This window comes from Scardinius erythrophthalmus, assembly GCF_964197995.2.
Source record: "Scardinius erythrophthalmus genome assembly, chromosome: 2".
In the NCBI taxonomy this organism is placed as follows: Eukaryota; Metazoa; Chordata; class Actinopteri; order Cypriniformes; family Leuciscidae; genus Scardinius; species Scardinius erythrophthalmus.
The window spans coordinates 61,839,090-61,854,425 of NC_138222.1; the positions used below are offsets into that span (position 1 = coordinate 61,839,090).

Sequence of the window (15,336 nt, forward strand, 5' to 3'; positions counted from 1 at the left end):
ACAGCTGCTTTGAACCTTTTTCGAAGCTGTCATTTCCTTGTTCCTGTGACCCTTATATAGCGTCCGGGTCACCGTCACATGCAACGTCATGACGCACGATGACGCACACCAATCCAGATTGGAATAGTTGTATAGTGACTTCAGATAACGCATGCCGAAGGCATTCCCTGTAGCGTTGTATTCGACGCAGCGTCTCGTTCCCCTCTCTCGGGGAACCAGGGTTACATCCAGTAACCCGAGACGTTTTTTGGAATAATTGTTCTGGTAAACACTGTTACAAAGACCACAAACTCACGTCAAAAAGCCAAGAGTCAAAACCTCTGTTAATTCTGTTAAGAACTAGATGTCTAACAGAAATAAGCGATCGGTGAGAGTTGCTACGTGCAGGAGCTGAAAACTGAGAAGTGAGTCGAACACTTTATGCTTCCTCTAGTGACACTTGTGCTGTGTTTGCATACTTTACCACAGCTGAAGTGAAATAAATGCGATATTTGTCAAATACACAGACTTTTAAGAGACATTTTCATTCAATACTTTATACTGATTACTACAGCAATGAACCAGAATAAAGTTCAACATAAGCCTGTTCTATCAATGAAGTTTTGAGAATTAACAGAGATTTAGATGCTGATGTTCTATTGAAAATAATAAAGTTTGTTGTCACCATTATGGTGATCAGTGTTTGCTTTAGTTGGTCTCTTGACCCTTGACTCTTTAACATTAGTTTTTCTCTGGCTTCTGTGACTGCGAGTTTATAAAGCACATTTGTTATGGCAAGAAAAAGCCAACAGGAAGTTGATCAGGAGTTTTTGGCTGTTGTGATGATGCTGTAATTATCATGGACTCGTCTATTTCACTGATCTCTTTCTGTGTCTAATCTTTGATTTTATACATATTGTAATTTGTATGGATTGTAGTATCTCTGTGATTCTACAGAATAATATCCAATAATATCTCAGTAATCAGTTATGTTATAATCTCAGTTACAGTTATGTATAAAACAAACCACCTGTGTGTCCTAGACACACACAGACTTCAACAATCAGCACATGAATCTCAACAATGGTGACAATGCATACTGATTGCCAGCATAGCACACAACTCCCAGCATGCACTGCAGCATGAATAAAAAGTTTTAAATCTGAAAGTGCACCGTATATAAAGTTAATGTCTTTCAAAAGAAAGTGAGAGTCGACTCTGAGTCAATTAAATGAATCGTTTTTCAAACGAGTCATAAGCTGTTTCGTTGTGACGTCAAGAGGAAACATTAGCATAATTGTCCGCCCACTTATTGCGCACGCAGACAGCAGGGAAAACTTGAACCTCAAACCAGCAGCTGATCCCTGTGGACACTGGAGAGCATCATGACGAGAAGACGCTGTGCTCTATAATGTGAAAGTAAAGCCAGTTTTTTTTTTTTTTTTTCACTGCCCAAGGACGAGCATGTAAAGAATCAGTGATTAAAATTCATCTTTACCATGATACGACAGCAGTATAATCCTAAACTTTTGCTGTGTCGCTTTTATTTCACTGACGTCTGCTTCTCAAATCTCGGAGTTCAATGCAGGATTCACAACCCGCTTTATCTTGAAAGATGGTGTTCAAAATACTTAGTTTTGAGTTTCATGTTGTGTCGGTCTCCTGCTAACGTTATCACTGTCTTACTGAAATACTTCTGCTAATCAGTTTGTGGGCCACTATTATGTGTCTATGCAGATTGTCTGTCTTCTCACTAGTTTGAGGAAAGATTAAGCATGGAGCAAGATTTGTTTTACCAACGTTTATGTTACATCAGTCACATAGCTTGTCTAATGTATTGCATAACTTGCATGCACTGTTATTGATACATTTTCCACGTGTTCACCGCAATATATGAAAAATACTCTATGAAAAATACTAGTAAATATATAATTACAAGTAAAATAATCGGTTTGTTGATGGACATGCACTTGTTAATGCATGCTGAGGAATTACAGTTCCAACATCTCATATAGCTCAAACTGAGTAACGTCAGCATATCACTGAGAAACACTGGGTCCTGCTCGAGTCGTCCTTGCAATGGAGGTTCGGGTTCAATAGTTCTTACAGTGTTTCCTCATCAGACTCGCAATCATTGTTCATTACTGTGTTTAGTTTACGGTGTAGGAAGCCTCAGGACACGCAGAGCGTTTTTGTTTTCGAAGCGCTGTACGCGGTAGGCCAATCACAACAGACTGAGCTGTCTGGCCAATCAGGGCAGAGTATGTCGTGGAAAGGAAGGATTTAGAGAGATTGATTCATCTGATGAGTTGTTTGAGATTCATTAAAAAAAATCTGGTGATGTGCAAATGTATATTATGAGAAAATGAAACAGTTTTTTGACCTTTGATGCATGTAAACATGTTGTAGGAGACTCCAAAACTACATTAGAAAATTTTAAAATAGCACAATAGGGGCCCTTTAAAGTGTTATTTTATGTGTTTTTCACTAAAGGGAAAGACGTTGGTAGATTATGTTAATGTTTAATGTTCAGTTGTGTTTGAAATTTAGAGGAGTTTCTGTTGAATGTTGTGGTTATCATTTTGATGTAGAGAAGCGCTTGTCCTCAGGCTGTGGATATGTTTATCACTCAGTACTGACACCAGCCTTTACTTATGGTTCACTATATAAATTGTCAACCCGTTCTCACTAAATGCGTCTTTATAGCACTCATTGTGTTTATCGTGCAATTTATACGCCAAAATGAGTTTTTTTCGTGCATATGATACGCATGGGTAGGTTTAGGAGTGATAGGGTACGTGCATATGATACGCATGGGTAGGATTAGTCGTGTGTGGGGTGCGTGTGTATAACACGCAATAAAGTGCGTATCAAATGCACGCGAAAACTGCGTATCATATTCACGTAAAAACTCATTTTGGCGTATAAATTGCACGATAAAACACAATGCGTGCAATAGAGACGCATTTTCATGAGATCAGGCTGAAATTGTAATGATGAGCAACTCTGTTGACCCAACTACAACAATTTAATTTAAATAAACTAAATTAAGATGTGTGAAAAAAAAAATAATTAATTAGAAAAGGATGATGAATTATTTAATTGAGTGTATTTACTTAAGGTGGAGATGGACTTTCATTATATAAAACTAAAAAGATTATATGAAACTTAAGTAATTTAATAATATAGCTGGAGAAACCAGGTTATATTTGCTGACACTTATACTTCAGGAAAACCTTGTTTTTCAGATTGGTTGAATTCTGTAATAATCAGTAATCTTTAACTTCAAGAAACCAAGTCTTTGTAGATGTTACCACATGAAGTAAAATGTACAAGTTGAACTGACTAAAAACTATTTTCAGTGCATCTCAGAGTAATTCTATATGGTTACTTGACAATATTTAATTTATTCAATATTATATTTTTGTCACATCACTAGCCAGCTAAGTAATCAAGCTGTTAATGAGCAATGCTAAGTCTGCTCAGTCATGCAGCAGAATTATTCATGTTTTTCCAATGTTTTGCCCGCAACATTTAGACGAGACAATGTGCCTGCAATGAATGCAGCTTCTTTTGTGTCCATAATATATTATAAACTATTGTATTAAAATGTATGTAAATTCTAAATAAAATGTTGAACTGAAGAAAAATGATCTGCAACAACAACAAAACAACATCAGACACACCGATATCCATCAGTACACTAATATAAAGTACCAGGATATTTCAGGAGACACTGAATGAGTTTGCTGGAAGCAGTGTTTCCTGGAAAACTTAAGTGATCATAAAGTGAGAGAGAAAATAAGAAAATCACCCAAACACATGAAGCCCTGATGAACCTGATAAAACCGGATAGTTTTGCAATAGTGGAGCATTATAGAGATGTGAAAGTCTGTTGTTCCTTGTAAATTCATATTGAAACTAAACTCTTGGGAAAATAAATAAATAAATGGATCATATAAATATAAGCAGTATTTCAGTCAGAGCGAATCCCTCTTCAGACGCTCTTCACTCACTCCAGGTGGGCAAGAATATTCATACTTCTTTATTTGTAGCAAATTATGATTATATTCCTATTACACACGGATGATTATATATTTTACTTGTTTATGTACAAATATTACAAGACAGTGATTCACTTTTTTATTCTGAAAAAAGGGCAAGTGAATGATTTACTGGCAGGCAGGTAACTGCTGAAATTTTAAATTACAGGTGAGGTAATTTACTAGTGTAAAGAAATAATACGACTTCAATAAAACTGAATAAATCTGACTATATTTTGATCATGAATTCATTTAGTTAATTTAATAGTTCAGAATAAACATTTTAATTCAAAAAGATAAACTATAGGATCTTTTCAAAAACAACAATTGAATTGAAAAGAATACTGATTAATGATTTTGAAACCATAAAGACAGTTTGGTGTTTCAATTCAGCAGGTGAAATAAAGATTGATAACTTTTGAATTCTTTTGAATCTAAATTGTTCAGGCAAAACATTGAAAACACATTTATAATCCTGCTGCATGGCTTAAGGAGCAGACTTAGCATAATCATGCTAATGTTCTATTGCTCATTAACAGCTTGACTAAATAGCTGGCTAATGCGAAAAAAGAATATTACAAATATAATATATATAATACTAAATAAATTAAATCTTGTGAAGTAACCATATAGAATCACTCTGAGATGCACTGAAAAAAATATATAGTCATGTAGTTATTCTACTAATAAATGTTACTTCATTTGGTAACATCTACAATGACTGGGTTTGTTGAAGCGAAAGATATAATTTAAGATTACTGTTATAACTGAATTAATACAAGAGCCGAACTAAAACAAATACTGATCACCATAATGACGATCTAATGAGTGACTCTTTCCTCCAGTGATTCTGCTTATTATCATCAGGTGTTCATCACTAATGGTCAATTATCACTTAATTAATCACTTAATTATCCCATTAACCTTAACACAGCTTTAGAGGTAATTTTAACATTCTTAAGTGTGGACTAGTTTAACCCTTTTTTTGTGTGTGTGTACACAAAGTTATTATATACTTCTAATATTCAGAAATATATAGACCTATTTTTAGTTATGAATTATCGTCAGAGTAATCTTTGAAAATGCTTAATGCACAACAGTGATGAAGTGAATCGACCAGGCGAGATGTCCCAGCAAGTATTTCTTGTTCGAAGCTTTGACTTTATCTTTATTAACTTTATAATCAATTATTATCAATATGAGCACATCATTAACAACAAGGTTTAATTTCTTAATATTAACTGTTGTTGTGTCTCCAGAAACTGGTTTGGGAAACACTGCAATAAAGTGTAAAGCTGATGCTACTTCTGATCTGTGATATTATTTTCAGATCGATTTAATTTGAAGATGTCCGGCGCAACAACTCTTTATATAATTGGTGGAAAAGGAGGTGATGCATTCTCATTTACTGGTGAGAACAGTGGTGACAGTTTAGAGAGTATCAGAGTCTGGGTGGGAGGGTCGCAGGTGAAGGCTGTCAGGGTCTGGCTTACAGATGGCAGGCATAAAGAATTTGGTAGACCAGATGGACCACATCAAGAGTACAAGTTCCAGCCTGGTGAGCATTTCATCTCACTGTCCCTGTGGGGGAACGGAGCAGGAACACGTCTTGGAGCCATCAAATTTGAGACCAGTCTGGGGGGAGAGTTTTTTGCAAAGATGACAAGCTGGGGTTTAAAAAAAGAATATGAGATTGATGTCGGGTCTGGATATTGTTTGGGAGTTGTAGGAAGAGATGGTCACGACATTGACTGCATGGGATTCATGTTTCTCAGTGCAGTTGAATCAACAGTTCTCACCGATGTCCACTATCCCACTCTCCACCAACTGATACCACAGGTGACAGTAGAAGAAATCAAATCCGTCACTTTCAGGAACGACTCCTCCGTCACTCAAAAACAAAAAATTGAAAGCTCAAAGAAAGTGATCGAAACATCTTCATGGTCTGTGAGTGCAAGTTTATCTGCAACATTTAGTCTGGAAGTGAAGGCTAGTATTCCAAAGATTGCTGAAGTTACTGCAGGACGCAAGGTCATCATTAAAATTGAAGGCACTTATGGTCAGGAGCACACAGATGAGAGAACCGAAACTCTGTCTACAGATTTAGATGTGCCACCAAAGAAGAAGTTGCATGTTTCAATCACTATTGGCAGAGCCAATTTTGACCTGCCTTACACTGGCACAGTGAAGATGACCTGCAAGAACGGCAGTGTGTTTGAGTATGGAACCAAGGGCAGATACAAAGGCGTCACTTACACTGATATCAAAGTGGATACCAAGGACTCTCCTCTGTGATGTCAAGACAGATTGCACATGTAATGCACAAGTTCTTTGATTACTTCTAATACTGTCAATCATGTATCAGTTGCTTTACATTTAGGCATCATTGTATTTTTTGGCTGGTGTTTGGGTGTTCATGGGAAATATAGCCTATATATTCAATATTTGTTGTCTTCAAATAACCTTATATAATACCAATACACACATATTCATATAGCTTCACACTTTGATAATCTCTATTCATATAGCTTCACAAAATAATCTCTATAACCTGATTCTGTAATAATGTGTTTAAAATGACATTTTATAAATAATAAATTACAATTAATTGAATAAACCCTGTGTTGCAAGCATTGTTCCCTCTAATCATTTTCTTATTTTCCTTACTTTTCTCCATTTCAGTCACATGAGCAAAAAAGGTTCTTATACCAGACCTGAAAAGTGACAAAAAGTGGTTAAATCATATAGTTGTAACTTGTAACTGTAATGCGCTATTTCTATTTGATTTGACCCTTTAGTAACTTAGTGATATTAAACTGCATTTTTGAAAACAAGCAATTCAGGTTCTCCAGTTGTTTACACTCCTTTATTTTTGTAATTTTTGTTTTAATTAAATCTCATGCAGAACAGTTAAATTCTTAATTTTAATTGAATATACTAATATGAAAAAAATATAAAAAAAATAGAGAAATTAAAGCAGTTACACTGACATTAGTCCATGGGCCAAGGCCACAATTTTCACCAATTGGTACCACCCAAGGTGGCAAATTCTAGTTAGATTATCTCTAGATGATATTTCAACATGATAACCTTTTGTAAGTGGTAGCTTTGACACAGAAATCAGCCTTCAATGACACTAACCATTGAGCCAATGAATGAACAAATCTTGTAACTTTATTTGAACAGAACATGTCATACAAAGAAAAACTAAATAATTATACCTTGTTCATGAACTTATTTGGTCATTGCAAACTGTTTCTGTTTATTCATCATCATCGTCATCATCATCATATTCAACCAGTTGCATGACATCAGTATCCTCCTCCTCCCCCCTCTGATCGCAGCAGGTTTGTAGCTTGCCTATCTCTGTGCACTTTAATTTGTTGGCAAGACAGGAACAGTCTGGAAGCTTGCAGGTCCGTGAACACTTGCAGGCCATAAGCTCCAGAACAGCCATTGGTGCTGGGGGTCACAGCATCCAGTCTAACATCAGTATACCTGTACAAATAAGTGGGAGATATTTCCCATCCATTTCAGTGAGGTGTCCAAATGTCTAGAAATTACTAATACATATTTGTGCAATTTTATTATTAGTTACAAGAAAATTGTATTATTATATTTATTATAAGCCTACCTTTGTCATCAGTTGTCCATCCATGTCCTTTTGGTTTGGGTATGTTTGTCTGTCCTTTCAGACAGTGCCTCCAGACAGCTGTCAGGTAATTGGCACGCTGTATATGCAGCTTTAAGCAGTCCCTGTAAGGGGAGAGTAGGCTGGACTCCACTTCACACCTTTTGGTACAGAATAGCAGGAAACGTAGATCATTGACATCACATACACTAGATGATGGTGCATACATCCTACAGACAAATGATACCATGTTGCTGTATAATTCCTCTGATACACCCCAGGAGGTTCCCAGGGATTTGAAGGACTCTTGGAACGTCCTGTTCCCTTTCAGTTCGGGTCACGTTAGACGTAGTCAGACATACCGTACTGATTGAGATCACGCTTAGGGAGCCTGTCATCTTCGAGTATAGAAAAAACGAGCCAATGCACATTGGCGTGCGAGATTTGCAGCTTGCGCTCCGCCCCGCAGCGCAGGTATAAATACGGAAGAGGATGCACGCACCTGACACTTCGGAGCAGATCGGATGTCGATGTCTCTGAAGAGTGTTGGAGTGTCTTCAACGAGCGAGTGTATCGGTGCATCTTCCGGAAGTCTCTGCCGGTGCTGGTGTGTTTACAGCGCGAGTGCAGCAGTGATCGCGAGCCTTCTGAGCTCTCAGCTGCTTTAACAGCATTCTTTGTGTTTGTTTGTTCTGACGGTTGGTTAGAGGGCGAAGAGGGTGAGTGCTTCACTGGTACAGGCTGCACTATCTCCTGTCAGTGATGCCACGGTCATTCCCCTGTGTGCTCCGGCACTGGTTGAGAGCACTATTTCCTGAAAGAGAAACACGGGTATGTCTGCTTTTTTTTCAAGATGCCATTCCACCGGTGCGTTCCTGGATGCGGTCGTTCCTTGTCCCCAGCTGACGGTCACAATAGATGCATCATGTGTATGTGCTTACAGCACGCTGAAGCAGCTTTTGTGGATGGTTCGTGTTCCCATTGCGGGAACATGACTATCTCAGTGTTGAGATCAAGACTCGCCTTCATTCGTGAAGGTGGAGTCCCCATTCCCATGCCCGTTCTAGCGCCCCCTCTGGCCAATCCCAGAGGAGACCTACTGCGTGTGTGGGATGGGTGATCTGAGGATCACAGTGAGGGCTTCTCCACCATTGGCTAGACCCCGTGGGCTCCTCCCTTCTCTGTCACACCGCAGCTGGTGGAGCTCCCTACTGAATGTGCTTGTCCCTCTGTAGTGGACCGACCAGTCGTTTCGTTCGGTGCTCCTCCTGAGGACAGGATGTCGATCGCTGCATCGGATGGGGAGCTGGACTCTGGAGATGACAAATCGGCTGCGCTGCATCCCTCTGGGAGAGTAGTGTTGCCCGAGTTGGATCCAGAAATGTCAGCTATGCTGAAACGGGGCGCCGAGATGGTCGAGCTTGAGTGGTACCCTCCACCGTGTCCCGAGCGTCTCGGTTGGACGATTGGTTTCTCGGGGTGGGCCTGGGCCGCCCCAGTGCCATTCTTTCCCGAGGTGCATGAGGAGGTTACTAGGTCACGGCACCTTTTTCTGCCAGAAATCACCTTAGTACCTCCTCCCCCCTCACTACCCTTGACGGAGGAACAGTGAAGGGTTACGAGGCTATCCCTTCAGAGATATATGTCCAGAAACGTCCTTGAAGTGACTGATGAAGGGTGCCAATGAAGTCGTGACCGGGCCTTTGGCGTGGACTCTGCATGGTGGTCTGGTCTTCTGTCACAAACACAGAAGGAGACAGATAGGTTTTGTGAACACAGTGTTTATTAAAAGCAGAGTGGTGGTGGAACAACGGGAATAGGACGATGGTGAGAGGATGGGGACTTGTAGACTGATGATGGTGACTTAGCTGGCGTTGACTGAAGTGGATATCTGTGCAGGTGACGAGTGAACACGAAGACGGACGAACAGAATCTGGAAGACGGACGAACAGAATCTGGAAGACGGACGAACAGGATCTGGATGACGGACGAACAGGATCTGGATGACGGACTGGAGCCGAGACATCCAAGCCATGAGCATCATTACTCGACGCCAGAGTAACTCACTGAGCAAATTCAACTTGTGCTCTTGCGAGAACTCTGGATTTCCAGGGTAACATCAAGTTGCATCAAAGTGAAAATCGCAATTGTCAGAGCTACTCTTCAGCACAACATTTAATAAAACTCCTCTAAATGTCCAACATACAGTAACTGAACATTAAACACTAACATTAACTACCAACACCTTTTCGTTTACTGTAAAATGTAAAATAACACTTTGCAATTTACTCTCCAAATGCAGTCCCTTGCAAAACATGCTGGAAAATACACATTTTCACAGATAAATGTTAATGGGATGGACTTTAGTATTCGTATTATCAAACGAATATAGGCTCAATCCTGGCTCAATTCAGTAAATCCTAAAATGAAAGAAAACAGTTTTTTCAGCAATTGCTTTGAAATGAATTGACTTTTCATCTTCAGTGGTGATGGAGTGATGGAGTTATTTTGGGTGGTTAAAGTGTTATATACTGTAACAACACAACCATATAAAGAACCCGTTAAGTCCATGTATAGTTCTTTAAAGGTTCTCTAACTCTCTCTTAGTCTCTTAGTTAGTTTGGGAACGGATTAAAAAAGCAACATTAAAATACAGTGTATTTCCTGAAGATTACAATGTTCTCAACCTTTTTGCTCCCCTATATGATTACAAGCCAATGAACCACTATTACTGCTATTTAGCACCATTTTTGTTTAGAGTGTATCATTTTCTACCCACTATTAAACTACAGTTGGAATTTTTTTAATCTAATTGAATTTGATTTGTATAGCACTGGTCACTGTGTGTTTTATTCAGCAGGTTTATCAGAAATCCTTCAAAACACAGTGAGAAAGCTGAAGGCAACCACGGAGAGGAGAAAGATGAAATACTAAAACAAACTATTTCTGCACATGCTGTTTGTACATTAAAAGGAGAGACAAACACTTAGAAATAAATAATAATAAATTAATTTGCACTGCATCAAACATATTGTATTATAATAGACACAACATTTAAATGTTACCACTCATTTATTTTGAAGTGTAATTTAATTTTTACTTTTTCAAATCAAATTTGAAAGAATCAAGATCTGAGTAAATGAATGATAACTACTTTTACTGTGTATTTAATTGTCATGTTCACAGTTAAATGTTAATGGAATTTAGAGAAACCAGTAAATTAGGTTTTATCAAACGAATATAGGTGAAAGGCTCAATCCCTTTCTTTGCTTTGTTTCCAGTAAACTGAAAATGAAAGAAAACAAAGTTGAACGAGGGAAAGTTTGCTCATAGCGATTGCTTTGAAATGAATTGACAGTGAAATCGTCTAATTAGAAAGACTATTTAATAACAATATTCTGAATGAATTTCAATCTGGTTTTAGGAAACAACATAGTACAATAACAGCTGTTTCAAAAGTTGTCAATGACCTGGTTAAAATCTTGGACAATAAACAGCACTGTGCAGCACTGTTTATTGATTTGTCAAAAGCTTTTGATACAGTGGATCATAAAATACTCCCTCAAAGACTTAGCTCTATTGGACTTTCAGAACAAGCAGTGGGATGGTTCAACAGTTATCTATTAGGGAGAACACAATGTGTGCAAGTAGATGGTCTCACTTCTGCCTCCCTAAATATTTCAAAAGGGGTGCCTCAAGGCTCAATCCTTGGGCCTCTTCTTTTTATTATCTATACAAACAATCTCTGCAATAATATAGATAATACAAACTATCATTATTATGCTGATGATACTGTTCTCTATTATTCTGGGTCCACATTAGATCAAGCAATCACAAATTTACAATCTGCTTTTAACATCTTGCAACATAATCTGGCTACTTTAAAATTGGTTTTAAACTCTAAAAAAAAATAAAGTCATGACTTTCACTCGGGGAAAATCAACTAAAAATAATGTCCCAACCATTTGTACACTTTCTGGTACAGAAATTGAAGAAGTGTTACATTACAAGTATTTGGGCATTACCATTGATCCATCATTGTCTTTTACATTGCATGTCCAAGATTTGGTTAAAAAACTGAAGTTGAAGTTAGGTTTTTTTCTTTAGAATCAAGTCTTGTTTATCTTTTGAAGCAAAAAAACAACTCGTAAATGCAACATTCTTGTCTGTCTTGGACTATGGTGATATTTTATATATGCATTCAACCTCACAGTGTCTTCATGCTTTGGACACAGTGTTTCGTGGAGCCTTAAAATTCATCACAAACTTAAAATCTCTCACTCATCACTGTTTGCTGTATTCTCGGGTTGAGTGGTTCTCCCTTTCCGTTCGGCGTTGGATGCACTGGCATCTTTTTATTTATAAAGCAGTATTAGGACTTCTTCCTCCTTATCTGAACACTTATATCCTTCCGAGGTCAGCAGGGACATATCACCTGCGTTCACATGATCTGTTCTTAGTGACAGTCCCTAAAGCCCGCACTGACTTTGGCAAAAAGGCTTTTCATTTTGCTGCACCATCTGCATGGAATCAGCTTCAAAATGAACTTCAGTTGAAGGAGTTGGTCTCACTTTATTCTTTTAAAGGCTTTTTAAAGGACCTTGCAGAAAGGCAGTCTGTCTGTCACTGTTTTTAAATTGATTTACGATTTACGTTTTTTTATAATGATATCGTTGTTAGAATATGATGAGTGAAAGTGTGTCTATGTATTTACCTGTAAGTGTGTCTATGTCTATTTGAAACCGCGCTGCTGCCACTTGCCAGGACACTCTTGTAAAAGAGATTTTTAATCTCAAGGAGTTTTTTATCCTGGTTAAATAAAGGTTTGAATGAAAAAAAAAAAAAAAGAAATCTGCTCATCTTTTCATCTTCAGTGGTGATGGAGTGATGGGTGGAGGAGAACAATGAAGGTGAGTTTGGGCATTTCTGTTTCGGCTGTTCTCACAGAATAAAACCTCGTTTTGAGAGAGAGTGTTGAATTAGGACAGGCCCGGTTCCAGACTCAAATCACTAAGGGTGCCACCGTAACAAGAATGTACGTGGAAAGATTTACAAGTTTACAAGATTTACAAGTTAGTAAGCTACTTTTACAAATAATTATATTAATCTATTAGTCACCATTTACACCGCTTAATGCATGTCAAATCTGTTTTGACATCAAATTTTTGTCCCATATTATGGTTATAACTACATTATGTGAACTCTCTGTCCAGCAGATGGCACCAGTGCAACATTAATTAATACAAGAACGCAAAAATCATGTGTACAAACAAACATTCCATATAACAAATTTATTGTTCTGAGAATGGTTTCCAAACATTCGGTTTTGGTCATTAAAATGTTCAGTTTTGTTGTTGCTAGTGGTTTTTTCTTTTCTTTTTCTTTTATGTTTCTTTTTTCAAGGTTCTGTCAGACTTGTTTCAAACCGGTATGTCTTTCTTTCTTTTTTGAAACATAAAGAAGATTTGTTTTATTTTTATTTTTACAAATGTTGGTAACTAAACTTGTTTGATCTGTAAATATACCAAAATACCTATTTAGATGCAGCTTCTATGAAAAAAATAAAATAAAAATGGCTGCTGTAGTATCCTAAATATTTATGTGTAATAAATTCTATGTGTAATCATAGAAAATATTTCTTTCTAAAGCTATTTATTGTAATGTCTACATATTTGATGTTTTTCTCATTATCTTTCGTGGGTAATTTCTCAGCCAAATTTGATGTATTTGTTGTAGGTTGGAAAATATTGACATGTATTTATAATAATAATAAACTTTATTTTATATAGCGCCTTTAAAAGTAGCATCTCAAAGCGCTTTACATAAAAATATGAAATTAAAAGGTACATATACCTTTTAAAAGGTACACATAACAGTGCAAACTAAAAAAACTGACCAAACAAAAAATAAAAAAATAAATAAAAAAAACAAGCATAATAATGACATGAATCACACAAACGCTACCCTAAAAAAGTACGTTTTAAGGGATGATTTAAAAACACTAAGGGATTCTGCATTCCTAATCTCAGAGGGCAGGGAATTCCACAATTTAGGAGCCAAAGAACAAAAAGCCCGATCACCCATAGTTTTTAGCCGTGTTGTTTGGACAGTTAAAAGACCAGCTTCAGAGGAGCGTAGAGCACGTGTAGGAGTGTAGGGGGTTAGAAGCTCACACAAATATTGAGGGGCCAGATTATTCAAGGCCTTATAAGTGAGCATGAGAATTTTAAAATCGATACGAAAACTAACAGGAAGCCAGTGCAATTTTTCCAGGACAGGTGTGATGTGCTCCCTTGCACTGGTCCTTGTAAGAATTCTAGCAGCTGAATTTTGTACCAACTGTAATTTACTTAGGGTAGCTCTAGATACTCCAGCCAGCAAAGCATTACAGTAATCAATACGTGAGAAAACAAAAGTGTTGATTAATTTTTCAGCTACAGAGAAAGTCAACATGGGACGCAATTTGGCAATGTTTCTGAGATGAAAAAATGATGTTTTGACTGTGTTACGAACTTGATGGTCAAATGTTAAATTGGCATCAAATATCACCCCCAGATTTTTTAGGTTAGTTTTGAATTGCAGAGCAGAGCCATCCACACTCAAGGTTATGGACTCTGCTTTACGCAACTGATGAGGTGAACCAATAAGCATCACTTCAGTCTTGTCACTGTTTAGAGTGAGAACATTTTCAGACATCCATTTCTTAATCTCAGTAAAACATTGAGAAAGGAAAGACACAGGCATATTGACATCAGGTTTTGAATGTATATATATATCTGAGTGTCATCGGCATAAAAGTGAAAGTTAAGACCAAGTGTTCTTAAAAGTTGGCCAAATGGAAAAATGTAAATACTAAAAAGTAAAGGGCCCAAAACTGATCCCTGGGGAACACCAGAGTGCACCATACCGACCTCAGACTTGCAATCACCCATCACAACAAACTGCTTGCGATCAGAGAGGTAGGACTTAAACCACTTTAATGCAGAATCAGAAACTCCAAAGATAGTCTCTAAGCGGGTGATTAAAATGGAGTGATCTATAGTGTCAAAAGCGGCACTAAGATCAAGAAGAATCAGTATAGATAAGCGGCCAGAATCAGAAGCCATTAACAAGTCATTTGTGACTCTAACTAGTGCAGTTTCAGTGTTAATACAATAAACCAAATTGCCTGTTATGGCAAAACAAAAATATTTTTAAGGATGGCCTCAACGATATGACCTTTTGACCCATCACGTCACCACTGCGACAGTGCGACTTTCGTTGATGCTTCTCGTATCGTAGCCTAGTTGGAGCGTTGCAGGAGTAGCTATGGATGAAGTACAAGTAAAGTTGGCGAGTGGAGTATGTAAAATTGTTGACAACGAGTCTTTAAAGGCAAAATCGGATGTGTGGAGAAAGTGTGGTGTAATACAAGATCAGGAAAATAACATCATAAGCGGCTTTTGCGGCTTGCAAACCAAGTTTTGCCGTTTGATAGCCGGAAGCTGGGCACGTCTTCTCTTAAGAAGCATGCCGAGACTTGCAGGAGCACAGGGGTTGCCAGTGGGACAATTGACAGGTACTTTGCCAAAGGCTACAAACCTCCAATAGGGGAAGACAAGGAGGCGATAACACAATTGGCTGTGCAATTTGTGTGCCGAGACATTAGATCATTTGAGACTGTGTGCGTCGATGGATTTTTGG

At 37.8% G+C, this 15,336-nt stretch overlaps 1 protein-coding gene across 1 annotated transcript; it reads left to right on the forward strand.

The window, feature by feature from the left end:
• Window positions 1-5,369: 5,369 nt before the first annotated feature.
• LOC308679744 (aerolysin-like protein) lies at window positions 5,370-6,317 on the forward strand (the record flags this gene model as incomplete). The annotated part of the gene is made up of 1 exon (XM_081347410.1): window positions 5,370-6,317. One exon carries the CDS (start codon window positions 5,370-5,372, stop codon window positions 6,315-6,317), a length of 948 nt encoding a protein of 315 aa, XP_081203536.1.
• Between the last annotated feature and the right edge of the window lie 9,019 nt (window positions 6,318-15,336).